This window comes from Pararge aegeria, chromosome 15 (assembly GCF_905163445.1).
Source record: "Pararge aegeria chromosome 15, ilParAegt1.1, whole genome shotgun sequence".
NCBI classification, from domain to species: Eukaryota; Metazoa; Arthropoda; class Insecta; order Lepidoptera; family Nymphalidae; genus Pararge; species Pararge aegeria.
In genome coordinates, this window is record NC_053194.1 from 4,513,298 (window position 1) to 4,540,390 (window position 27,093).

Here is a 27,093-nt window from a genome sequence, read left to right on the forward strand (position 1 = left end):
AAATAAATATACTACGACAATACACACATCGCCACCTAGCCCCAAAGTAAGCATAGCTTGTGTTATGGGTACTGAGATAGCTGATGAATATTCTATTATGAATATAATACACATAAATACTTATTATATACAGATGAACACTCAGACCCTGAAAAACAATCATGTTCATCACACAAACATTTTCCAGATGTGGGAATCGAATCCACTACCTTAGACTCAAAAAGCAGGGTCACTGCCCACTGCGCCAATCGGCCGTCGAAATTTACGAGATAATAAACACCGAAATTATTTCAAGGGTGTCAGACAAAAATTGACACTTTCGAAGAAAAACCAAAGGCCTGTTACGACACAGATGAACTCACAGTGAGTATCTACGAAATTACTGAAGGTAACCTAGTAATACAAAACAACGCGTGTAAAGTATCCAAACCAACAAACGACATTTTAACCAAAATCTCTTTAACTATGTTTTTCCACGAGAGGGTAATAAAGCCTCTCACATTTTTTTACAAATCTCTATGTTATGCCTCTTCGAATCAGTTACAGGAATATTTACAAATGGTTGAAATAGAAGAGATCCATTTTAATTTACATATTGTTTATTTATTTATTGTTTTACATCTATGTAGGTCTGTATTCTTCTTTTCTTGAAATCCCTCCTACCTAGCTTAATTGGAAAAAAGCACAAATAGAGATATATTTTTTATTGTCCACATCTTCTGTTGTATATAATTTATTACTTCTATTGCTACTCCATAAGAAGAGAGTTATAATTATCACACCCACGTTTTGCACCGTACTGATAGTTGAAAAGATAGACAGTATGTGACTTTTCCCACAAGTTATCTGTTATTAGGGTAACCCGATGGACAGAAACTGCTGGAATTTTGCATCAGGTTTCGTCACCGGTAGTTATACGTTACTGTCCTGGGTTATATTTATTTTGTAAGACTATGTTGGATAATTTTTTTTTATAAAAATGATCCAGGAGCGACTTTGTTGCATCTTGATCAATTGGCGGCCAGAGAGTGCGGTTCTCTCTTCTACTACGTTTTTACTGACAAGCAGCTTAACGTCACTGGCATTCGAAGAGATATGTTCGGCAGAGTAAGTAGTAAATCATAAGAAGTTTAATTTTGCGGTAAAGTGAAGATACCGGGCGAAAGCACCAAAGCTTTTTATATATTATATTAGAAACCAGCTCGTCTATCAGCCATCCTGGATTATTCACAGATTATGAAAAAACTAAGTATGACTATGACAAAACTTCGTCTTTTATGGAAAGTAAACCGGGATACTGCCCTCATATACAATCTGTCTATATAATCAGTTTTTGTTGCTGCGTCAATCAAACAAATTCACACTTGCATTTGGTACTTATTGCAGGTTTTGAAGAATATATATTCTTGAGCAATAAGTTTACAAAGGGAATTTAATTGTACCTATTGGCCTAAACAAAAGGATTTTCTATGAGGTTTAATATTTAAATCACATAAATAATTTGATGTCAAGGTTATTTAAAAATTAACCCTAATTTATTTCAGACCGATTATTAGCGTTGTATTTTAATTAAATATAAATTGATAAATGAAGAAGATAAACTGATTAATGAAAAATATTACAATTATCTTGATAAATGGGCTTCTCTTAATCGTGACTTCAACAGTATTCTAGCTACTGCCAAAATATTTTCTATGAATACTTATAGATATCGAATGCCTATAAAAAAACGTGAATTCTTCGAGTTTCAGCAGTGTATTAGGAATTATGGGAATTTGGTAAGCATTAAAAAATATAAATATTATATTCATTAACTGTTTTTTACTAGGAAGACGTTAGGCAGGGTATTTAGAATGAAAATCTTAGTATATCGTACCTAACCTTGGAAAAGCTATGTAATAACAATTAAACTGACGCAACTAAAAACAACCACCCGACTGATACGATTCGGACTATTTGTCTTCACAGACACTTGAGAAGACTATGGAGAACTTTTCCATTATTCCTCACGATGTTGGCCTTCAACGATAAAGCAATTATTATTTTAACAGCTTAAATTAAAACGCCGAAAAATTAATCCAAGCCGAGGTCTCGATAAACTAGACTATCACCGGTTTCATCACCGCTGTGCGTGCTTGCACCATATTTTGTGTAAGGAGCATTTCTTTCATAGGTATGAATGGCAAGGGGTCAAAGTCAGTATTTTTTTGTGTTTGAGTTAAGAGCGCCATCTGTTTCATTTTTAGGTTTGCTAAGATGTGATAATATAAACTTTAAAAACAGGATACCGTCAACTGAAATTGGGTTAGACATGTATGTGCATACCATTAAAGTAGATTGTAATGATTATATATGATTAATTTGATATTCTTTCCAGGATTGTCCAGTAATAATACAATCTAAAGAGTGCTTGGAATGGAAAGATTTTCATGAAGAATTCAGAGAGTTTTATATTTAAAAAAAGAGAATCGAGAATATTTTACCTTAATTTATTTCTCAACTACAGGATAATGACAATGAAATGACATGAGTTGTGAAAGTGCACTACTTACCTACTTACTTAATTTACATTTAATTTGCATATAATCTGTACTTTGTTTTATTTGCAATCGCTTATTTTATAGCGGAGCCAAATTGCGCTATGTGCTATTCGTAAAGTGACTTCGCCGTTTTCGCAAAAATGTATGTTATATGTGCGAACAACAACCATGCCCGATACAATATTTTCACTCAGAGCTCATATCAAATCGTAACAGTACTATATGCCTAAACTCGATAGCTGCAAGTTATCGAATAAGTGGTCGAAGTGTTGGCATTTACAATTGTCTTCTTTAATGTATGTCAAAAACTCTAGGATAGGCGTTTTTGCTATTCGCGTTATATGTAGAATAAGGCCAATATAGACGTTTAAATCCTACATACTTCGCCGAATGCAGGCGTATAAGACGCATAACGAATAGCGCATAAAGCAGTGAGGTTCCACCTTTATAACTACATACATTTCATTAAAAATTAGTATAGAGGTACGATCAACCCTGTCACAAGACAAAGGACTGAACAACCTGCATACCAATAAACTAACAAGTAATACTGTCACGTAAATTCAAAATGACATTACTTTCACATACATAATAATATATCACACGCGCCAGTATACCTCATCACTTTCCTTTTAGGAATTAAGTAAATTAAACTAAACTAGCAGTCTTTTTAAGCCTTCAAGGTAAAAGCCTTGGATTATATCGGCCAACATAGAGTATCATGCCTGATGGATTGTGCCGTACAAAGTAGAGGAAGGGCCTATCGAATTTTAATCGCGCTGGTTGCGAACTTCTTGCTGGGAGTCGCGCTTGTCTCGGCCGAAGATGCAATGGTAGATGCATAGCCTCACCAACGTCATGAGGATCATGGAAAGCACGTTGATAATCTCTAGGCTCGTCCCAGCCCATAATCCACCTAGATGTTCTTCGTTTGCGCAAATAATCTTGAGTATCTGGATAGTCCTCTACGTGATGTTGTCCACCAATACCACTTTCAGCGCAGGTAGCAAAAGTTGTCAATTGCAACATATCAGATAAATAAAGATCCTTTGAAGGGCCGTTCAGTCCGCCTAAGTCAGCGTGATCTGCATCAAACAGTTCTTTCAGACCCATTTTTTTCAAAGTAGAGGTAACGTTAAATAATGATTTGTGAGAGAATCTTGGGATTTGAAGTTCAAGACCAACACGAGGAAGCAGCGTACGTAACAAACCGTTCCAGGCTGGGCTGCTTAATGTTGCATCCAAAAATCGTTTTTCAAGTTTTTCTAAATCATCCGCATGAACGATATTTCCTTGTTGGCCTGGCATAAGAAACAGGGTGCTTACAACGGAATTAGTGTTGCCTAATGCCGCAGCTGTAGCGTCAAGTACCGGATCATACCCAGCCAAGAAATTACTTTTATAGACCACGGCAGGTACTGGAACCAGACGTCTCTGGCGGACGTTGGGTGACACGACGAAGTACATTTCGCCATCTCGTCCTTCGACTGATGATCCAGTGCAGTCCGTCTGAAAAATAACATAAGAAATGTAACCAAAATTATAAAAACGATCTCAACATGTATCATCCCAACGTGTATAATTGGGATACTATACCGCTTTTAATTGCCAAATCTGGCGACAGAACGGGTGTCTCAAAATGGGAAAATTTGTTTCATTTCGAAAATGAAGCCACCATTTTTGCATTACTACATGCACATAACATGTATGATAATATAATTTCAGGTTATGTTTAGCTTTATGTGTTATTAACTTTGTTACATGTTTAAGTCTAACTTTTATAGTTGCATTTTTAATTTAAAAAAATCATTCGTTTGTTTCTAATATTTCCACTTTAGGCACTGATTTTAATGGACGCACAAATTAAGGTTGTATCCCATAGATAAAATATACTTTTTATACCGAAACAACATTGAGGATCGGTTCCACACACTGGTACTGGTACCGTTTATTTTTTTCTCCAGTTGACTGAGTTGGCGCTGTGATACAAATTCAATAAAACTTAAATTGGCATTGCTAAAAACCAATATAATATTATTAGTTCGAGATACACTTGTATAACACATTCGGCGCTTCAAGTGGGGACAAAATTTGACCCCACAATTTGACAGCCAGTTTAGCATACAAAGTAACAAAGTTTAGCCTTTCCATGTGATCAAATTGCTTTTATTCTATTTGCATAGTTTAACAGTTATAACAATCTCGATAAAATTTCACAAGCGAATACCTTGGAATGTTGCATATTTTCAAAAACATAAAATTCTCGCGGGATATATTATTTACGTTTGGCTAAAAATAATAAAAATATAACTTACATAAAATAGATTAGCTGAAAATGCAGCAAGTGGAGGACTCATGGTTATGCTGTTTGTTTTCAAGTATTCAGGAATTTTTCCCCACGTATATCTTTTTACCAAAAGGTTTGTTCGTCTTCTTATTACATCGCCGATTAATTTGTAGTTAATCTCTTCGACATGCCCATTATAAAAATGTTGGGCCCGTTCTTTATAGAATGTCAACATTTTCCCTTTATTCCTTTCACTAAAGAGCTCTCTTATAAATGCAGATATAACTACTCCCGAAGCTGGACTTGTTTCAATAGAATCAGAAATATTTTTTAAAGTAAAGTGTGGGTTGAATGTAACCATGTCGTCTAGTCTTAGAATTTCATTCATTTCACCAGATGTAGCCCCTTTTGCACCCATAAACATCATTGCTAACATAGACGTTATTGAATAAGGTGAAAACACTAAACTTCGTTTTTTATCAACATTATCAATCATGACATTCCAATACCGAAAAGCTAATTCATTACATAGTTCTGTGAATTGTAAAATATCATCACCTAAATCTCTAGTAGTAACTTCCAAGCCTTGATTTTCTTTGGGAAACTCTAAGACAATATTCTTATTTTCATTAGTATCAGGCGTGTAAAACGCTTCTACCTTGTGTTTATCTTTTCCTATTTCATTAGGTTTTGGTGGATTTACTGATGGTATTAACTTCCATGAATTATTTCTATCATTTGCTAATTCTTTCTCGTCTATATTTACTTTTTGTATTTTCTTTTTAAAATCTTCAATTTTTGGTACTTCTTCATTTATCTTTTGTTTATGTACCTTGTCGAATAACTTGTTGGTATTATGTACCTCAGCTTTGTCATTAAGTGACGACTTGTTATTATTTATGGAGGGGTGATTATTAACTACAGCCGATGAATTCATATTTACCGATTTCACATTCGAACTTAAAGTTTCTGATAAGTCTTGGTTATTTGAAATAATAATCTTCTCTTCTTTTTTCTCTGAATTATTCATGCTTAAGTTTTTCATATTACTAGGTAGAATACTATTTTTAAGGTGCTCGTTTTTTGTGTTTTCTTTCAAAGTGTTTGTTTCAATTTTTATTTTACTGACATTACTTTTTATGATAGTAGATGACACAAGCTCATTGTTTTCTATTTTTGTCTTGTTATTAACCTTTTGCGTAGTATCTTCAGGCTTTTTTGAAAATGCATTATTGACGATTGACTGTGGCGTAACTGCAGTATCTATTTCTTTTATATCAACTTTAGATTTTTGACTTGCTGTAAAACTAGCAGGAGTTGGGGTAGTCGTTGTAATTTCAGCAATTTGTGTATTATTTTGAGAAAAAATTAATGAGCTAGGATCTGGACTACCATGAACAACCTGCGAAAGTAAATCACCCATCGATTCCGATATAACTGCATCTATATTAGGTCTAGTAGGGCTCATTACTGTAGATGTAGAAATAGGTAAAGAAGTAGTACTTGTTATACTCAGACCTTCTTTGTGCAGTTCTATTGTCTCCAAAGTTGTATTTTTAGTTTGTTCCTGAGGATCAAGGGTTGATATTTTTACAAAGTTTTCCACATTTTTTGTAGCGTTCATATTTACTTCATTGCCATCTCCAGATTCTGTTGGAATTTCCATCTCAATATTTTCCTTACTTTCTATTGCTAAGCTACTGGTATTGGTTGTATCAACAAAGCTGTTTGAGGTAGGAATAGAAACATAATTATTGCCAAGGTCAGAAGCGATTTGACTTATACTTTGAGCTACATCAAACATTGGTATTATTGACTGATTATCTCTATCATATTCAGTTTTATCATTTATTTGGTCATTAGTTTGGTCATTCTTTCCAGTGTCGGTGTTGGTATAAGTTTTTTGAGTAGTTATAATTTCGGTTGAAGAAACAGTTGTAGATGGAGAAACTGATTGAGTTGTTACAGTGGTCACATTTAGTTTTTCATTTTCCTTATTTGTTAATACAGGATGTGACGTAGTGCTAGTTGTAATTTTGGTTGCAACTGTAGATGTAGTTATACTATCATTATAATTTTTATCGTTTGTTGATTTCTGTGTACTCATTATGGGTTTATTGGTTGTTTTTTCAGTAATGTAGGCCACTGTGGAACTGGGTAAAAATGTGCTTATTCTTTCATATTGAATAGGTTCCTTTGTTGTTATTGGTGTGTTTTGGCTTTGGTTTGTTATGTTGTAAACATTTTTTTCATCACTCATATTCTCCCGTGTTTTATTGGGTTTCATAGAAATTGCATTATGTAAAGTATCTGCTGAAGGCTTTATTGTTGTAGAAGACATTGTAGGTTCTGTTGAGGTTGCACTAGATGAATGAGTTTTGCTTGTTGTTACTTTGTTCGTAAATTTAATTTCAGGTTTTTTAGTCGTGGTAGTAAAATAATTATTTTCTGTTGTTGAGGTAAGTTTTACTGAAGTTGAAGAATAGGATGGTGTACTGCTTAAAGTGGAAGCAGTAGTTGATAAGGAATTTTCAGTTTTCTTGGCTGGAATCATGTCTATTTCATTATTTTGTTGAAATGTTGAAACAGTAGGTATTTCATTACTTTCCTTGCTTTGGGAATTTTTGTAATTATTCAAATCATCTATTTCGAATGTTTCAGTTTCAGGTGTAATAAACGATCCAGATGTTTTATCAGGGACTATATCTACTCCGGTATTTCCAAAAATTGAAGGCAATATCAAACTCCAAGAATCTGACACATCAGGTGTATCTAATGTCGGTTGTATATTTGGCTTGTTTTTTTGAGCTTCCATTTGTGCTTTGAGGACGTTTTGTACATTGGTAACTACGCTATGAACTTTAGTTTGTGAGGGTTGAGTAAAATTAAACGCTATAGTAGGCTGATTGTCATTTGCAAAAGTTACCAGGCCCTCCGTTTCCTCTCCAGCTGCTACTATTGCCTGAATTTCTTCCAATGTCATTAGCCTTTTAACTAGTTCTCCGGATTCATCAAATGTATAAAACTCATATCTATCTGGAGTAAGAAGAGTAACTGGGCTTCCAACAGTTGCTGGAGCATTAGACGGCGGTGGTAGACTGTTGCCAACGGCATCCGCTACGTACGGCAGTTTTGTTCGCCTGAAAATCAAAAATACACAACTTTATTCATTAGAAATTATAAAAATAGTGATAGTAGTTTAGTATTAGTTTTTTATTTTTCTACACAGCATTTTATCAGTCTATCAAGGTTATTATTGAATTAAATTAATAATTATTATAGCTTAGCAGTGCATAACTCTAATGAAATAGAGTTTTTTCAAAGGCAAACATACAACTCTAAAAGGTTTTTTTACACAAGTTATTCTAACTTATTATAGTTTTGGACGACTTAACTAGCGAGCTACTTGTTAAGGTAATGCCAGATGATATTAAATAAAAGCTCTTAATCAGTTTTCACTAGACATCGTACTGGAACGATAAATTGCTAGGTGGCATGTCTTTGTCGGTAGGGTGGACCTAGACACAGCCGAAACCATTCGCCAGACCAGATCAGAGAAAAATTCTGAAATTATAAATTCCCAAATTTCCTCCTCCAGAAATCACGCTCACCACTGTTCCAGTGAGGTTGTTAATACCTGGCGCGTACCCTCCTCCCTCCACGAAGGCATTTAAACTTTATCTCACCTGTTCTGGTTATCAGCGAGTGCACACGCCGCGGTAATGACTATCCACAGACCTGCACGCATCCTGCCCTCCAACGCACCCATTCACCTGGAATTCGATAAAGTCCAAAATTATTATTGGGAAATTATATGTTAATACAAACTGAACTGCATTACAGCAAAACCTTTAACTATTCATGTATGATTAACATCTGAACGGTGGTGGATTTTTTTTGGAGAAATATTGATATGAAGGCAAGCGAGTCGTATTTTCATTGCTTAAATAAAAAAGGTACATAACTCCAAAAGGTTTGAGACTGGGATCGGAATTTGTGCCTCCGAAGAGACGTTAGACCGAAGCCCTGAACACTAGGATATCGTTATATTTGGCCCTACATATATATTACCTTTCTTACCCCAGGATTGGAAAAGTATCTACATTACTTACCTAAAATCTTACATAGATGTTATGTAAACGAATATCTTTATTTTTCTTTTTTAACTAACCTTTTAAACAATATATAAGCTTGTTATCTATACTACATTCTTATCAAACTCTTAGGCCCTTGTTATAAACCGATATAAAGCTAAAAACCGGATCTCAAGTTTGGTCTTAACCATATATTGACTTGAGAAGTCGTTCTTAGTTCGATGTCGGGATATTAAAATGGCCCATTGTCTATGATTTGTGACACAAAATTGAAAGCTCCTGTCTGAAGAGAGTTCCAAATTTACATGACCAAAATCTATTCTTCTTTAATTACTTTCGGTAGGTACCTTGATAATTGCAATATATCTTGAAACCTTACGCAACTTTATATGACCGCAGACTACGAGAAAAACAACACAATAGCAGCGAAGATCGGCAAAACGAACTGTAAATTAAAAAAAAAAAACCTGCTAAACAAGTAAAGCGACGGTCATTGTAACATAAACTTGAACTACGAGTTACTGCGTGAACAAATAAAACTAAGGGCGACGGCACATGCTGTGATAAACCAACACAAATAAGTATTACTACAGCTAAAAATCCTATGTGAAGTCAACTTATAAATATAAAATATAGTCATTAATATATGAAGCGGTGTTAGCCTAGTGGTTAAGGCTTCGGCTTTCCTTTCGTGGGGACCGAGTTCTAGCCCCGGCACTCACCACTGACTTTTCAAAGTTATGTGCGTTTTTAATTTAAGCCATTTAAATATCACTTGCTTTAAGCGGTAAAGGAAAATATCTTGAGGGAACTTGCATGCCTGAGTGTTCTACCAAGCCGCTCTTGGGCAGCGTGGTGGAATACGGCCTAAACACTTCTTATTCTGATAGGAGACCCGTGCCCTATAGTGGGCCGACAATGGGTTGATGACCAAAACGACGAATTAATATATATTCCTTAAATCTTTATTTTTTTCAATTCATTATTATCAGCTGAAGGGGTATTCTAGGAAGAACGAAGAACAATTAAACAATATTATAGTATTATTAATATTAATAGATTTAAATGACAATGTGAGATGGTGATAACAAAAAAAAACAACCGGATAAGTTTGTTGTGGGCTTCTTCTTAGACCAGGGCGCGTTTGGAACACTCGTAGCTTTAGTTTTAAGTTGAGGAATTTAATTATCGCCACCAACTCACTTCTATGTCATATTTTACATGTAATGTACGCATCGAAAGTGCCATTTAAGTGCCTATTTGAATAAAGAAATATTTGACTTTGACTTATTATGTGTCCTCATAATCAACCCATTACCAGGTTAAAATGCACATAACTTAGAAAGAGGTGCATACTGGGATTCTAACCCGAAAGTGTAGCGGAAGTCCTAACCACTAGGCTACTCGTATCATTGCTGTTGAAACTTGCTTACATTACAATACTTGAGTGTATAGGTGGCCTAAGCACAGCATTTATTTTGAAGCTAACTTTATCGTTTCTTTGTACGACTCGCAATCTAGCTCCATAAAGTAGTAGAAGTTTAAAATTGAGATGTTATTCCGATACTGAAGATTGCATTTTTTCACAGACCCTACTTTAATCTTATCTTATCTTATATATTTAAACGAGCAATTCTTATATATATATAATTGGAATCTTGGAATTGGCTCCAACGATTTTCATGAAATTTAGTATACAGTGGGTTTGGGGGCGATAGATCGATCTAGCTAGGATTCATTTCTATTGGAATCTCGGTATCATTTATATTGGACATACGACAATTTTTTTAAGTCGACTCATTCGCGGACGAAGTCGCGCAGGTCTGCAAGTTTAATATAAATGAACTAATACGAAGGAACGAATCAACGAAACGATCTAATAAGTAGTTACGTATTTTCAACCATTCGTTTCTAATGCTAATGTATATTGTATCCCAAAGTTTTGCAATAATTTGCGTGTCCGTTGAGGTATTCTGTTCTCTAGCTTCGAAGACAAATGGCCAAAACAAATAACAGAGACTCTTTACCGTTCAAGTATATCTATCTATCTAAAAGAGACATAGTAATAATGTCACAAAGAATAAACAAGAAGAAGTCAAAATAGCAACGCCTCCTTTCGGAAGTCACATGGAAATTCAACATTTTTGCATGTATAATTTATAGCTGAAGAGTTTCTTGTGTTTGAACGCTTTCATTTATTTTCCTGTTAGGTAGTCTGTTTGTTGAGGAAGATTTTTAAGAGATTCAGAAGAGAAGTCTGTTAGTTGGCGAATATTAGAACTAGACATTAAAAGTATAAAAGATGGTACAAGATCTCTGGTAATAAACGCACAGGGAGCTACTAATATCTCTTAATAACTATATTAATAGTGAGCAAATGAGCAAGTTGGTCACCTGATGTTATTATCGCCGCCCATAAACATCTGCAGTACCAGAGGAGCCACCGATGCGTTGCCGGCTTTTAAGGAGTTTGTTTATCCGTCCCTTGAATAACCCTAGATTGTATTTTGGAGTAAACATATTAGATGGGAGAGAAGTTCCACAATTTGCAAGTGTGCGGTAGAAATGATCTGGTATTGCGAATAGTAGAAGAAAAACAGGCATCCAGATGATGAGGACGGAATTATATACCTTTACATCCTAAAAATAAGGATTACAATTCCTAAACACAAACGTCAAAAACGTCACAATAATACTGCTTTATGCGATATAAGTGAATCGCTTGTACATTCACAAACACTACAATGTAAATGTACTGCAACCTACATTAACCTTTGTGTTTTGACTAGTTATTTACAAACTATCTGGGACATTAAAGATATATAAAGCTTCGTTCATATTGGTGTGGATTTGTCTCTAAAAAGTTCTAAATTAAATTGATAACTTTAAAAGTTATGCCAGCTATTTCCCAGTTTTTCCTCGTGATAGTAATTGCACTATTTCAAGAGTTGATTTAAGTTTGGTTTAGTTCAAGCATGGGTGAAAATTTAACTAAAAAACACTTTAAAAAACACTAAAAATAACTTTTTTTATATTGAATAAGTCAGTATTACTATGCCATAGTTGTCTTCTAGTTTAATCTTCGTAAGCAGTTGTGAAGTGGTGATAGCCCAGTGGGTAGGAGTTCGACTTCACTTTCGTGTGGCCGAGTTTGAATCCCAGCACGCACCTCTAACTTTTCTAAGCCATATACGTCTAGTAATTAAAATATCACTTGCTTCAACGGTGAATACAAACATCGTGAGGAAACGTGCATGCCTGAGAGTTCTCTATTATGTTCTCAAAGGTGTGTGGAGTCCACTAATCCTCACTGGGCCAGCGTGGTGGACTACGGCCTTAATCCCTTCTCATTGTGGAAGGAGTTGCAGTTGTGAACCATTTGTTGAACTAGAATCCTAAACTAATCTAGACTTTAAAATGCTGGCCGCGATTGCCCGAGAGTCGCAGATTCAAATCCTGTCGGTTCCGAAAATTGTTATATGCATTTTAAATTTATAAAATAGGTTATTCCTCCATGTGTAGGTAAAAACACTAATAAAAAATTATAAAAATAATCTAGACTATTATGCAACTTATATTTTTCCACTTGTCACCGTTCAAAAAGATCTTTTAAGATGCCTTGCAAACCTTTTTAGCTTACATATAACTTTTCAAAATGCTCACAAATGTGTTTAGAACAATAATAGGTAAACTCTGGTCAATGCTACCTGGTGTAAACATAAACATACTATGATTTTTTTTTATTAGAACTTGGGGTAAAACCTAGTCTACCTAAGAAATTATACTAAACTAGCTGTTTCGTTTTAGTTCAAAAAAAAAATTAAAGTATTCAGTATCGCTAAGCCTTAAATGAGGGGTTTGCTGCTGTCCGCTGAGGAGTTCTGTCCTCCAACCACATTCATCAGATCTATACAAAACTTGGGCAAAATTAAATACATATCATACTCGTATATAACGTAAAGAGTTATGGTGTGAAATCGTCAAACACTTTCATCCCCTCTCCCAAAGGAACCGAGCTTAATGTCGGGATAAAAAGTATTCTTTATTACTTCTAACACTTCAAAAAATATGTGTACAAAGTTTCATGACAATCGGTTGAGTAGTTTTTGCGTGAAAGCGTAACAAACAAACTTACATTGACATTAATAATATTAGTAGGGATATAAACCATAAACATAAACCATGCTATTCCACATGTTCTGTATAACTACTACTTTAGTTTTTTGGTTTTGAAACATAATAATCCTTTGTTATTGATTAGGTCATTACCATAAGATTGAGCGCTTCACTTGCTAGCTAACCCGCTGCATTTATTACAGAATTATTCAAAGACTCATCATTACGAACTCTAACAAATCGCTCTAAATACCGAACGGGTGTTTTGGGCTTATTAGACTAATCTTATAAGCTCGGAATCGGTAGGTCCACGCTAACTTTAGCGATAATCTGACCTTCTTTCGACTCCATCATACAATATTGTTGTTTCCGAAGTTAATAGTATTTTTTAACAAGTACCTAATAGTTAAGTCATTATTAGCTGTTCAGCAATATTGGTTAAAAAATTAAGTTCTTGACCCGAAACAAGGTAAGCTCTTGTCCTCCGTAGCTTAAATAAAAGCTTGAAAGAAGTCGGTATCGACATGACCAAGCGATATAATTTCACCCTTTCTTCAATTTCACTTAGCTGCTTGTGTAAATTGACCCTTGTTCTGGCACACGCAAGCGGTTGTGTTTTGACAGACCAATTAAGCAAGTCAAGTAAAAGATTGTTGAAAAAAATATTTGTATTGTACGCTTTTATTTTTGCCAGTTACGTGCTTCACAGAAAAAGGTTGTTGTCGGCATGACCAAGCGATATTATTCCATCGGTTCCTCAACTTAACTTAACTGTTTGTGTGAATGGACCCTTATTCTGACCCGCGCAAGCGGTTCTGTTTTGACAAGTTGTTTGCAAACGATCTGGGACACTTGACACTGGCACGATCTTAAGCTCTATACACACGCTCTACTGTTAACTAGGAGAACGTCTGGAAATTGGCTCGGAAACAAAATAAAACTTCAATTGATTGCATCTCTGTAATGACAGAGCGATACTGCGTTACTATTTTAATTTTTTGCCACGTTTATTATTAAGGCCCGGTAGTTATATAATTTAATTATTATTGTTTTTTATTACTACATTAAATTTCTTGAGAGGTCGAACCTTTATCTTAAAAAGGTGCACAAGGTGTTGAGGTTATCATTTCTTTTAAATTACCTTACTCCCTCCGCATCCCTGATAAAGAATAGTATTCTACTGACATAGGTAATTTTTTTATACGATTCTCTGATAGGAGCGATTTGTGAGACCGAAAATATTGGCATAAAAACTAAATAAAACCTAACCGTAACCTAAAGGTAGCAAGATTCATAATCGATTCAATTTTTATTTTTAAACTCGAAGTTTTTAAATGGGAACGAAGTATTCTAAATACCACAATATGATATTAATGTAAAATATATTATAAAAATAATTATACATGCGATGGAAAAGGTAACCAGGTGTTAGTTTAATTATATATCTTTAAATGTATTAGTGCATAGTTTGTGTACTACGACTGTGAACGAAAAAATAGATTATCAATATATTTGTGTCTGTTGAGAGGCTTCGGCCGAGGCTATTTTTACCACTTTACCGACACGACATCGCAAAGAAACCCACTAGATGTAGGGTTTTCTTTTAACTGCCATACCCATAACAGGTTAGCCCGTTACCATATTAACAGAGCATCATCAATTAGCAGAAGTCAAGGGCAAACTTGTATTGAAAAAAATCAAGTTTTACGGATCTGGACACTGCCCATTAATCAATTAACAGCTCACATATTATTATTGTTTGTTTCGGAATACACCATACATTAAAATCCGAACTGCAATCAGTGTGATATGATCGCGGTGTGCGCAATCCTTTACAGAGAGGTCAGTCAACTCGCGACACGCGACGCGCGACAAGATGCGGTAAGCGGGTAAGTGATACGAGCCAGTCTGTTATCATTACTTGTATCAGTGTGTGACCATCATAAATAGTGGGTCTTACTTATAACTCGCGGGCGTAACAATTAGCGCCTGCCTGGCGCAGTGGCGTTACTTCACGGAATTCCATTATATATTTTGAAAATTTAGGCAACGTTGACTTTACAATGAATAATTGTTCAACAAAACCTCACAACAACGTCGACATCACCTGATGATGCTCCGGTTTCGCAGCGAAACGTGCATAGAGGGTACATTGCCGAAGATCTGTTTGAGTATAACTATTGAAGAAATTATAAATTACACTATCCATATTCTTCTGATGTTCGCGGAGTATAGAAAATTAAGCTTAATTTTCATAATAGTGTTTTGGATTGTTTCAAGAATCATCTGGAACATTAGCATACTGCACTCCGTTACATAACTCGCAGGCAGTTATTATAGATTACAAAGATCGCGGCGGTTCCCATGGAAGCGTCTCACGGCCATCATCCTAACGGTCGCAGTTGGCGGCTGACGGCTGCCGCTGCTCATCGGAGCGTGGCCTTCTGGGCCAATGACTGCCTTTTGCTCACTTTGTACGCTAATTTTTTCATAACCGAACACTACATCAAAGTCAAGTTAAGAACTTAGTAAAATTTTATGTACTTAAAATATCACTTGCTTCAACTGTGAAGGAACATCGTGAAGAAACCTGCATGCCTGAGATATCTCCATAATGTTCTCAAGGGCATTCCACCAATATTACAGCGATATTCCACCAATCCACTGGACCAGCGTGGTGGACTACGGCCTACACCCTTATCATTGTGAGAGGAAGTCCCTGCCACGATGATAAGGAGTGGCCAGAGGGATGTGGGCCGGTAATGGGTTGATATGTTGATGATGTACTAAATCAAACGAAGAAGTTTTTCCTTTACTTGTTATGGTTCAACTTGATACAATTTCGTATACATGTAGCTTGCATCCTGGAGATTGACATAATTTTTATCCTGGAAAAGCGGCTGGTAAAAGTATTAAAAAAACTTGCCAAGTGCGATTCGGACACGCGCACGTAGGGTTCCGTCCCATTGTCTATAAAAACGGCAAAAAAAAAAATATCTGTTGTCTTCTGGGAGCCCCTCAAAATATTTGTTCTGTTTCTTAGTATTTGTCGTCATAGCGGCAACAGAAATAGATATCAGTGAAAATTTCAACTGTCTAAAATTTCAACTATCACAGTTCACGGGAACCCTAAAAAATTGCATTCGTGATATATGCGTGACTTATCTTTCGCTTAACTTATCTTTGTAAAATATTGCATACAAACAGCTTGCATCCTGGAAACAGCATTATGATACATTTTCTACCGGGAAAGTAAAGAGTGCTTGCGGGATTTTTAAAAAGCCAAAAACAAACAGCTAGTTTTATATACCGTTTCTGAAATTATTTGTGCGTTTTTTTTTTCTCATTCGGCTCTCAAATAAGCCTCATTATTTCGTTAATGAACTTACAATTCGGCGCTGCTATCGTTTTGTGACCCGCTAGTATATGGCAACTACTTTGTCCAGCCTTAGGTATATAAAATGAAAAAGATAAAACATTAGATACAACACCAAATGTTATGAAAAATAATCTTGTAATATAACTGAAGAAGGTCATAAAATATAGCTTTAATAAAATATAATACAAGCTCTCAGAGTAATTACAAACTTTATGGACCATTTCTGCTTTAATAAGATACCTAAGGCTGTTCAGCTTTTCGCGTCAAGAGTATAAGTGATTATTATATTTTTGCTTTTGTTACTAAAGTGTAAAAGGAAGACTCAGCTTTAGAATTCTTAGCTTTTTACCAATAACACCTGCAAGGCTCTGATTCTCTCAGTATTATTACACTCTATTAATCAAATGGATGACGTCAGAAATATATGATTTCACGAGAGCGTGCCCAAATTGACGTTACTAAATATAATTCATGGCAGTGCCATAATTTTACGAATCATAATTAGTTTTTCCGTTGGCATTCTGAGAGGACACCCGTGCCATGTAGTGATGGTGATGATGATGAATTAGTTTAACCGCATATCAAAGTGGATGTTCTTCCAATCCATTCCATTCGCATTTTAACACCGATTTTTCCGACCCTTCTAGATTTATGTGAATCGAAAGAAAGGAAAAAAAATCGAGCTGTTCCTATATGAATGTAAATAATAGTTAAAGTATATTTCAGCATTCTTATATAGATACATATATTATTTTGTCTATTTAAAACAACTTTTGTTAGAAGCATCCGGCTTCAAGTTATAGAAAAACGATGTTTAATATACCACTTCAAGTTTTTTTTTTAAAGGTAACCATTATCTTTCCTCGTCCAAACCTTTAAATAAGTTTCCAAAAAAATTTTTTTTTACTTTGTATTTACGTATTAGCCGTAATATGCCTGCTCTACGGCTTACGACTGGCTTCTAACAAATATTTAAAAAATAATATATGTATACCCACTGTGTATAACCTAATTGGATCGCCGGATTCTTATTTTAAACTTTAAAAAAATACATTTATCATTGCCAAAGTTCGTAAAGGGATGGTACTACTTGATTAATTAAGTTTTTCTTTGAAGTTCAAAAGATTTATTAATTACAATTAATTATTAACCTTCCTCTTTAAATCACGTTTAATACTTCTAAATGAAGTTCATAAACTCCCCAGAGCACTGCCCTAAATTAGATTCAAACAAAGTTAATTATTTCCTTACAAAAAATATTTGACTAAGTAGTTCAAGTTTATGATAACGACTGTACGGAATTAAATTGTGGAATGATTACAGTTATTTGTTTAATTAATTTATAAGTAATTTAAAAACTACGGAGAGAACAGTCTTTCATAGAAATAAAAAATATTTAATTTCTATAGAATTAATTGATTAATTTTTAACTTGGATACTTTTACTCTTTTTTTGGTGCATTAACATTGTACCATGAAGATTTGCCTGGTTTTCGAGTATTACAACAAATTTGTTCTTGGACTTTGGGGGTTCTGCAAAGTACAGACACTGTACAGAATTTCCAGTTCTTGTCATTCCTGTTTCAACAAAAAATAAAAACACAATAAATGAGGAAATTAATTAGTCCGAAGCTATTTATTTTTCGTTGGCTCTCCGATGCAATTTTGAAATTTCAAAATATATATTTTTTATTCTATTGAATCTACTAAAGTTTTGGAAGATTCCGATTTTACCGAAAAGCAGTCTGCAACATATTCATCTGTCGTACTATTCTTACATCAACATTTTCACAATTTTTAAATTTTGTAGATCTAAGAACAATGAATAATAAAGTGTAGACAAACAAAGTCCAGAAACACTTTTTGTTATAATATTTCACATGTAAGTTTTACCTATCTACTACAGTTAATATGTGCCATGTTAATAATAAACAAAAACAAAACTATTAAAAAATAAAAGACCTCCCGTTACAGTTCGATCAATTCGGTACTTAATTTTGTTAATTTACATATTCTGAAAATGAATAACATCCAACAGCACTGAGTTTAAAAACAGTAATTAAAAATGTTCATTAAATTAAGCTCTGTAATAATATGGGAGGGTTTTCGGTTTTCCGTTTGCCGGCAAAATAAAATTGCCCGTTTTGGATGATGACCTTTTAATTCACAAAAAGGTCTCGTTATGTAAACTCAGCCTTAATTTTGCACGTCATACTTACAAAAAAATTTTAACGTAGTTCCTTATTAGAAGGCCGATTGGCGCAGTTTGCAGCGACCCTGCTTTCTAAGTCCAAGGCCGTGGGTTCGATTCCCACAACTGGAAAATGTTTGCGTGATGAGCATGAATGTTTCTCAGTGTCTGGATGTTTATATGTATATTCTAAGTATTTATGCATATTATTCATAAAAATATTGATCAGTCATATTAGTAACCATAACACAAGCTACGCTTACTTTGGGGCTAAGTGGCGATGTGTGTATTGTCGTAGTATATTTATTTATTTATTTTCAGGCACTAGTCTCACTATTAACGACTATCTTAGTTTTAAACAGATCACCATCATCATCGTACCCCTACCGCCCGCTTTAGGGTGCAGGCCTCATCTCAGAATGAGAAGGCCTCAATCCGTCCACCAAGCTGGCCAAGTGCGGATTGGTGGACTTTACACGCCTTTGAGAACTATCGGATATGCAAGTTTCCTCACGATGTTTTCCTTCACAGTTAAAGCAAATGATATTGAATTCTTAAAACGCAACATCGCTTTGAACAATTAGAGGTGCGTGCCGGAGCTCGAACTCAGCCCTCCGGAAGTAAAGCCGAAGTCCCATCGGTATTTTTTGTAGTTATTATGTAAATATAGTGTGTATGTTCATGTAAGTTTATTTTATTTTTGTTACATACTTTATACACCATTCACTTTCCACCTTTTTGTCGGCTTCGCACGAAGCACGCAGGTTGCCTTCAAAAGATCACTTTTAGTGATAAGGCTGCCTTTGCACCCTAGCCCTAAGTACTACTACTGTTTTCCTTTAGTTTTTCCTATTGTGTTGTTTTGCAATAAAGTTTTTCTATTCTATTCTCGTCCCACACACTAGGCTATCTCTAATTCAAATACAAATCAAAATAGATATATCAAACATAATTATATTTTATTTAGTTTGTTGTTGTATTTTAGATGTTATGTGTATGTTTTGGTTTAAACTTTATCATGTCATGTCATTATTTTACTTGAACTTAAAACATTATTTAATATTATTATTATTTATTAATATTACTAACTTAGCATTACTTAAAACTTATAAATGCAGAAGTCAATTTGTTCATTCGGAAGGCTTTCACGCAACCTTTATTTAAGACATGGAAAAGAACATGCAGGAAGAGTCTTTATTATGGCTAACACACGTACACGCCACTAGAGAAATTATGTCTACCATTATCTCCTATTTCTACGAGATAGGAGGAGAAAATGTGTAGTTATACTAGGCAGGCCTATTTCTCGATAATCTCGCTTCATCTTAGATTATATCGTCTTTTAACATCAGTTGAGATCCCAATGAAGCGCTAACTTGTTAACAAATAAAAAAAAAACAATACAAAAGGGGTTCGTCGAACTTTGTTGTCACGAAGGCCCGTCCCGTTAGCTGTGCGTTTACTTTCTGCGAGACTTGTCGGAGGACGGAATTTCGGTGTTTCCTTGTAACTTGCTACCATAATTATGAGAATGCAATCTGATATAGTATTTACCAGAATTGGTGGTGCATTAGATAGCATGTTTAGCTACAGATACAGATATCTTAGGCCCTATAACCGGGTTATGCCAAGAATAGTTAGAAATTGTATTTTCAGTTTAAATAAATGACAGTAGGTACCTAACCTTGTCATCATCGTCATTAACCTATTTACATTTCAATGCAGGTTACAGACCTTGGTTTTATTGCATACTTAGATCCACCTCGCTGCTCCAATGCGATCTTTTGGGCATACTATAACATCTCAGTAATGATTTAGGGCTTTTAGGATATATTTATTTTTAGTGCCGCACACCAAACTTAAAGCGGTGAAAGCTCAGTGGCTAGGACTTCACGCAGTTGTAACTTTTCTAAGTTATGTGCATTCTAAGCAAATATCACTTGCTTCAAACAGTGAAGGAGAACATCGTGAGGAAACCTGAATGCCTGAGAGTTGTCCATAATGTTCTCAAGGGTGTGTGGAGTCCAAACCGCATTGGGCCAGCGAGGTGGACAACAGTCTTGATCCCTTCTCATTGTGACCCGTGCCATGTAGTTGGCTGGTAATTGGTTGATATGTAATGATACTAAACTTTTGCAGTGATGTAATAGCAGATGAGAATACAGTTCACACCTCATCTTCTCTTTACGCGGGGTCGTACGAGGCGACTAACGGAATATAACTGAGAACGTATGCAGCGTCCTCTGTGCTACTACTACGGTAGTCGTTATTGGGAAACCTTTCCTTTGAGAGGGGTAATTAGTCCAGCTGCGGACTGCAATAGGCTATTCCAACAATAAGTTTTTTTAAATTATTAACAAATAGCCTGCGACCTTGTCTGCGTTTGATTTTGTTTTTCGATGTGGCATTCAATTTAGTTGTACTAAAAAAAATAAAGTTTTCAGTATCGCTAAGCCTTAAACGAGGGGTTTACTGGCGTCCGCTGAGAAGTTCTGTCTCCAACCACATTCAGATCTACATCATAACCTCTATAGTACAAAAAAAATTATTTAAATTGGTTATAATTTGTCGGAGTTATGGTGTAAAATCGTCAAACTCTTTCATCCCTTCTCCCAAAGGAACCGAGCTTAATGTGGGGATAAAAAGTATCCTATATTACTTCTGACACTTCCAGGAATATGTGTACTAAGTTTCATGAGGATCGGTTAAGTAGTTTCTGGGTGAAAGCGTAACAAACAAACTTACATTCACATTTATTATATCAGTAGGGAAAGGGATAGGGATTGATGAACCAAGCAGTTAGCCCACCTGATTGTAAGTGGAAATCCATCGCCTATAAACAGAGCAACACTTCGCAGGGAATGCAATTAACTCATCCTGCAAAGTGTTGCCCAACGTCGAACCGAGCCGAGGTCCGAGCCCTCGCAGGAGGCACCCTCGGGTCGACGTCTCCCACTCTCCCCCCGATGTCGTCGAGCCCTGGGGCTCTTCTCATGTAAAGATGCGTAGATGTAAAGCCTCATGTACCCGTAATTACACCGGCAATCACGCCATTCAGACCGGAACACAGCATAGCTACAATCAGTAGCGTGCATAGAGGGTATGCACACGGTATGCAGATGATATGAAATAAAGAAAATCTCCAGTACGAGTTAAAATAAACTTAAGGATAGGCATTGTAAGAGTTATAAAAAGTTTACCCTTAAGTATTTATAACTCGTACTGGAGAATTTCTTCGTTTTATATCATCTGCATACCCTGTGCATACCCTCTATGCACGGCTACAAGTCAGTTTTCGATAATTTTCCTTTTCCCTCGCGAGGCTAAACAGCTGGGCGGTACTCGCGATTCCAGTCCAATATTGCGCAACCAAGACTTCCTCTTGCGACCGATGCGTCTCTTTCCAGCAACTTTGCCCATCATTATCAGTTGCAGTAGCATGTATCTATCATGCCGAAACATATGCCCTAGATAAGCAACTTTTTTCTTTTTGATGGTATTCCAAAGTTTGCGCTGACAACCAACTCAATGCTGCTTAGCTCTAATTGCTGCTTAGCCTTAATTAATAGATATAAAGAGAAAAGAAAAGTGTTAAAAAGATGTTGCACTATAAAAGCAACAGTAGGACAGTATAATAATTTAAAAAAAATGCTGCTTAGCGGCAGAAATAAGCATTGTAGTAGTACATCCCCGGACAAGATCTATCACAAATAGCTCTACTACTACTAAGTTTGGATATTTTTGATTTTTAAATTTGAAAATCAATAATTTCCAAAATAAACCCTGTATATCCTATGACACTTATAACGCAAGAACAATACAAGATATTTGTTTCCGGAAAAATATCATCTATTCTGTGTAACATACATGTATGGATAACATTTTCTTTGAAGTAGTTCGCCCGGAGTCGCACATCCAGAATACCTATCGCCTGTTTGTGACATCCAAAGGATTTCAATTTACATAACATAATGTAGAATAACTTTGAACTGGGATTTGTTTGTTATTAATAAATATACTGTAGTAGCAGATATCCGAACGGCATTTTTCCATTTCTCACGGTACAAGAAACTCAAAACATCTCTCTCTCTCACCCTTCTTATCTGACTTAAAAAGTTCTGTCGAAATCGGTTGTCTTAATCATAATGAAATAAGTAGTAGTGTACGAAGAAAAAATGGTTAAATTGTGGTAAATAGGCGCAAAATAATATAATGTGCACAATAATAATTTTTCCTCTATATTTTTGGAAAAAACTTTTTTTGTTTTATATTAATTGCGGGAAAACGAGCAAGTGGGTCACCTGATGATCGCCAGAGGAGCCACCGATGCCTTGCCGGCTTTTAAGGAGTTTGTTTATCCGCCCCTTGAATAAACCGAAATTGTATTTTGGAGGAAACACATAAGGGGGAGATTGTTCCACAATTTGCAAGTGAACGGTAGAAATTATCTGGTATTTCGAATAGTAGAAGAATACAAGGTATCCAGATCAGGGTGGAATTTATTTCTACGGCGTGAGGTGCGTAGAGAGATACGTCAGAGAACAGAGAAGGAGGTATCAATCCAACAACTCTTCAGAACACTCTCCATTATAGAGTCAATAGAAGGGAGCTAACATCTCTTCGATACAAATGTACGCAATTCGGTATTTGACGTTCATCAGTGGACGTTTTGATGACTGGAACAGCGATGAGGTTGCGGCTTTAAGTGGGAGGTCCTGGGTTCGCTTCCCAGTAGGGGCAATTTTGAAATTAATAATTTCTCAATTTTCTCTGGTCTGGGAGGTTTCAGCCGTGGCTAATTACTACCCTACCGAAAACATAGACGTGACCCTAAGTGATCTAGCCTTACGATAAAATATCGCGTAGAAACCAATTAGGGGTAGAGTTTTAATAAATAACTGCCGTATGCCTAACAATTTACCCCGTTACAACCATAGACTGCATTATCACTTAACAGCAGTTGAGATTGCAGATTGCAGACTAAAAAAATTCTTAAAATAATGATCACAGTAAAAGTTCTTAAAAAAAATGAACAGGGGATCTGATCTGCAGACGTCGATCACATATTCATGGATAGGTGAAAAAGGTTGCGTGATACTTTCGTTTTGCATTGTGCGATCAGCTTTATCGCTTGCTGTATAAGCTTATAAAAATTAAGCTTAATTTTATAATATATCATGGACTTCCGCAAATTAACGCCTAACGCCTTCTATCCAATATGCTGCATAAGCGAAAAATAAATACAGCGCGCTTTTGTCATAACACAATTTTTACTCAAGCATAGTTTCAAACTTTTCCATGAAACAACTCACTAGCGCTAAACAGCAAAGCTGTTTATAATGTTGATATTGTATTTAACGTTAATTCAATTGCAGCTTTTCACTAACAAGGTTTTGAAAATACCATAATTACTATACTTTATTGCGTAGTTCAATTAAGTAGAAATTAATAAACCTAGAAAGCGGCTTAAAGCGTTTTATATACCTTTTACAGCTCTAAGGTTCGCTAGATCCGTACTTTCAGCGTCTTTCTTTGGCCCACTTTTAGTTCCTTTTCCAAAATAGTAACCTCTTGACATATTTAGCCGTTCAAATATTTGCTTAGTTACACTGTTCTGATATGAATGGGTACTACGAAAAGCTTTCTAGCCTCAATAGATGTAAAAGGTGCCACGCTCTATACAAGATAGAAATGGAGTGTACGAAATGTGTCAGTACTTCCCATTATTTATTTATTGGTCTTTATTTGCAAACTAACACAGAAAATAAAAAACTACACAAAGATGAAAGGAGAATTTTAAAGGCGGACTTATCGCTTAGTATTATCAACCTTGGTATTTGAATAGCATGTCTATCGGTTGATATGATGATAAAGATATGCTAATGATAAGGAGTCAACCAGTTACCTAGTCTGTTCCGAGTGAAAAGTTATCATAATATCGCATAACAACACACTGGTCTTAAACAGGACTAGACTTAAACTGGGCAGTCTTCATTATTTCAAATACTACATCAATAACATAAAGACCAAGGCAACAGCCTTATGGAACAGCCAAGCTAATGAAGTAACAGTATTTTATCAAATTTATTAAATCTCGGGATTTTCGAGATTGATAAATAAACATTAATCTCCTTGGCATATAGTATTTTCAAGAAAGGTATAGAAATCAAGGTATAAGATCCAACCCTCTGATGCCAACTTGCTTAAGTATAAGCGGCTGCGGAATCGGTGTAACAAGATGTGCAGAGACGCTCAGCGCAATTATATCCACTCTTCAGTTGATGGAAAGAGTACCCTTAAGGTGTGGAAATTTTTGGAAACTTTGGGCATTGGTCGCCGGCAAAAAAGTGTTCCTGATAGTGTGGATATAGATGCTTTGAATCGTCATTTCAGTAATGTGACAACTAGTATTAGTCGCAAAACTGAAACTCTGGCTTCGATAAGCTCGCGTTCAAAGCCTCATTTTCCATTGTTCCAATTTAGCGTGGTCAGTCCTGGCGAAATAATAAAGCACATAAATGCAGTTAAATCAGATGCTTTGGGAAATGACGGTATCAGCCGTAAGATGATATTGTTAAGTTTAGATTACATCTTACACGTTCTGTGCTACTTATTTAATCTATCTCTCTCATCTAGTTCCTTTCCTAGTGCCTGGCGTATAGCTGAGGTCATACCTATTCCTAAAAATTCTAACCCGTCTTTGTTTTCTCATTTCCGACCTATTTCTATTCTTCCGTTCTTATCTAAAGTCCTGGAACGTATTGTTAATTCTCAATTATCTTTATTTCTTTCTAAAAATAATATCCTTAGCACTTTTCAATCTGGCTTTCGTCGTGGGCACAGCACTGTCACGGCTTTAACCAATGTCTGTGACGATATTCGTTTAGGTATTGATAATAAGCAGGTGACCATTTTGGCTTTGCTTGATTTCTCCAATGCATTCAACACTGTGGATTTTGAGATTCTCTTGGCCATACTAGATTCCATTAATATTTCTTCACCTGTAGTTAGATGGTTCCATTCTTATTTACATGATCGTACGCAATGTATCAGAGTCAAAGATAAATTCTCTTCTTACTGCCGCCTCCTTGCTGGTGTTCCACAGGGTGGCGTACTATCTCCTCTTCTATTCTCCATTTTCATTAATACCATGACTGATCTCCTTTCTTTACCTTATCATCTTTATGCGGATGATTTTCAAATATATGTGTCTGCTCTGGTTTCTGATATTCCTGAGGCTGTAAATAGACTCAACGCTGACCTTAGTGCTATCTGTGACTGGAGCAGATCTCATGGGTTATTGGTTAATGCCAGCAAGTCTCAGTCAATTATTTTGGGTAATTCTAGGCAAATTGCGAAAGTGAATTTTTCTGGTATTCCGCAAGTCACTTTTGATGGGTCTCTGCTGCCTTATAGCAAAACTGTGAAAAACCTAGGCATTCTCATGGACAGCAGTTTATCTTGGAGGCCGCAAGTAGCCCATGTAAGCCAGAAAGTTTTTAGTGCCTTTGGGTCCTTAAAAAGATGGAAAAATCTCTTGCCTATCAAGACTAAGATTTTATTAGCCAATACCCTTCTTCTTCCTATTTTAGATTATGCCGATGCCTGTTATTTAGACTTGACTGAGGACCTTCTGGATAAGCTGGAGCGACTACAAAACTTATGCATAAGATTCATATTTGGTCTTAGGAAATATGATCACATCTCTGAGTATCGCAAAAAATTGAAGTGGCTTCCTATTAGGCATCGGCGTAATCTGCATGTCCTTTCAATCCTGTATTCTACTCTTTTTCATCCTTGGACACCACCCTACCTTAAACAACGCTTTCATTTCCTTTGCCCGTGTCCGTCTCAAGGATCTCAGCGTTCTGCTAGGGAGAATATTCTCCGAATGATGAAATGTAAGTCGCAAAGTTACTCGGAATCCTTCACAATAAAAGCTGCAACGCTGTGGAATGCACTCCCTGACGATATTCGTCGCTCTAAATCCCTAGCTATTTTCAAAAGCCGTGTTAGACATCACTATTTGTCATTATAATTTTGTTGTTCGTATATGTGTACTTATGTATCTATAGTAAATGTAAATATTTGTTAATATATATATATATATATATATATTTATTTATATCTTATTTTATTTATATCTTATTTTATTTATCTCTTTTAATTATTTATTATATTAGTTATTAGTAGTATGTACTTAAGTGTGTAAATTTATGTATTGTTTATTTTAATTGCGATTTCCCGTCTCTCATGTTTTGTTGTGTACTATCGGTAAGGTTACCTGGCAGAGATCACTTTTAGTGATAAGGTCGCCTTTTGCTTTTAATTTTTTGTTTAACTATATTTGTAATTTCTCCTTTATTACGCAATAAAGATGTTTAAATAAATAATAAATAAATATTTTGTATAGTTTATCTACATATGTCATAAGAAGTTGATTTTTTGAAGTTTATCGTAAGTTTCATAAATTATATCTTATCAGCA

At 35.5% G+C, this 27,093-nt stretch overlaps 1 protein-coding gene across 1 annotated transcript in view; it reads right to left on the reverse strand.

Moving 5' to 3' along the window:
- Positions 1-2,589: 2,589 nt before the first annotated feature.
- LOC120629959 (serine-rich adhesin for platelets) overlaps positions 2,590-27,093 on the reverse strand; it is a 79,594-nt gene continuing 55,090 nt past the window's right edge. The window contains exons 2-4 of the mRNA XM_039899054.1: positions 8,514-8,600; positions 4,856-7,967; positions 2,590-4,049 (exon numbers count right to left, since the gene is read on the reverse strand). Coding sequence (XP_039754988.1) covers positions 3,219-4,049; positions 4,856-7,967; positions 8,514-8,596 — 4,026 coding nt within the window. The 5' untranslated portion in view covers positions 8,597-8,600 and the 3' untranslated portion in view covers positions 2,590-3,218. The remainder of the gene's footprint in view (positions 4,050-4,855; positions 7,968-8,513; positions 8,601-27,093) is intronic.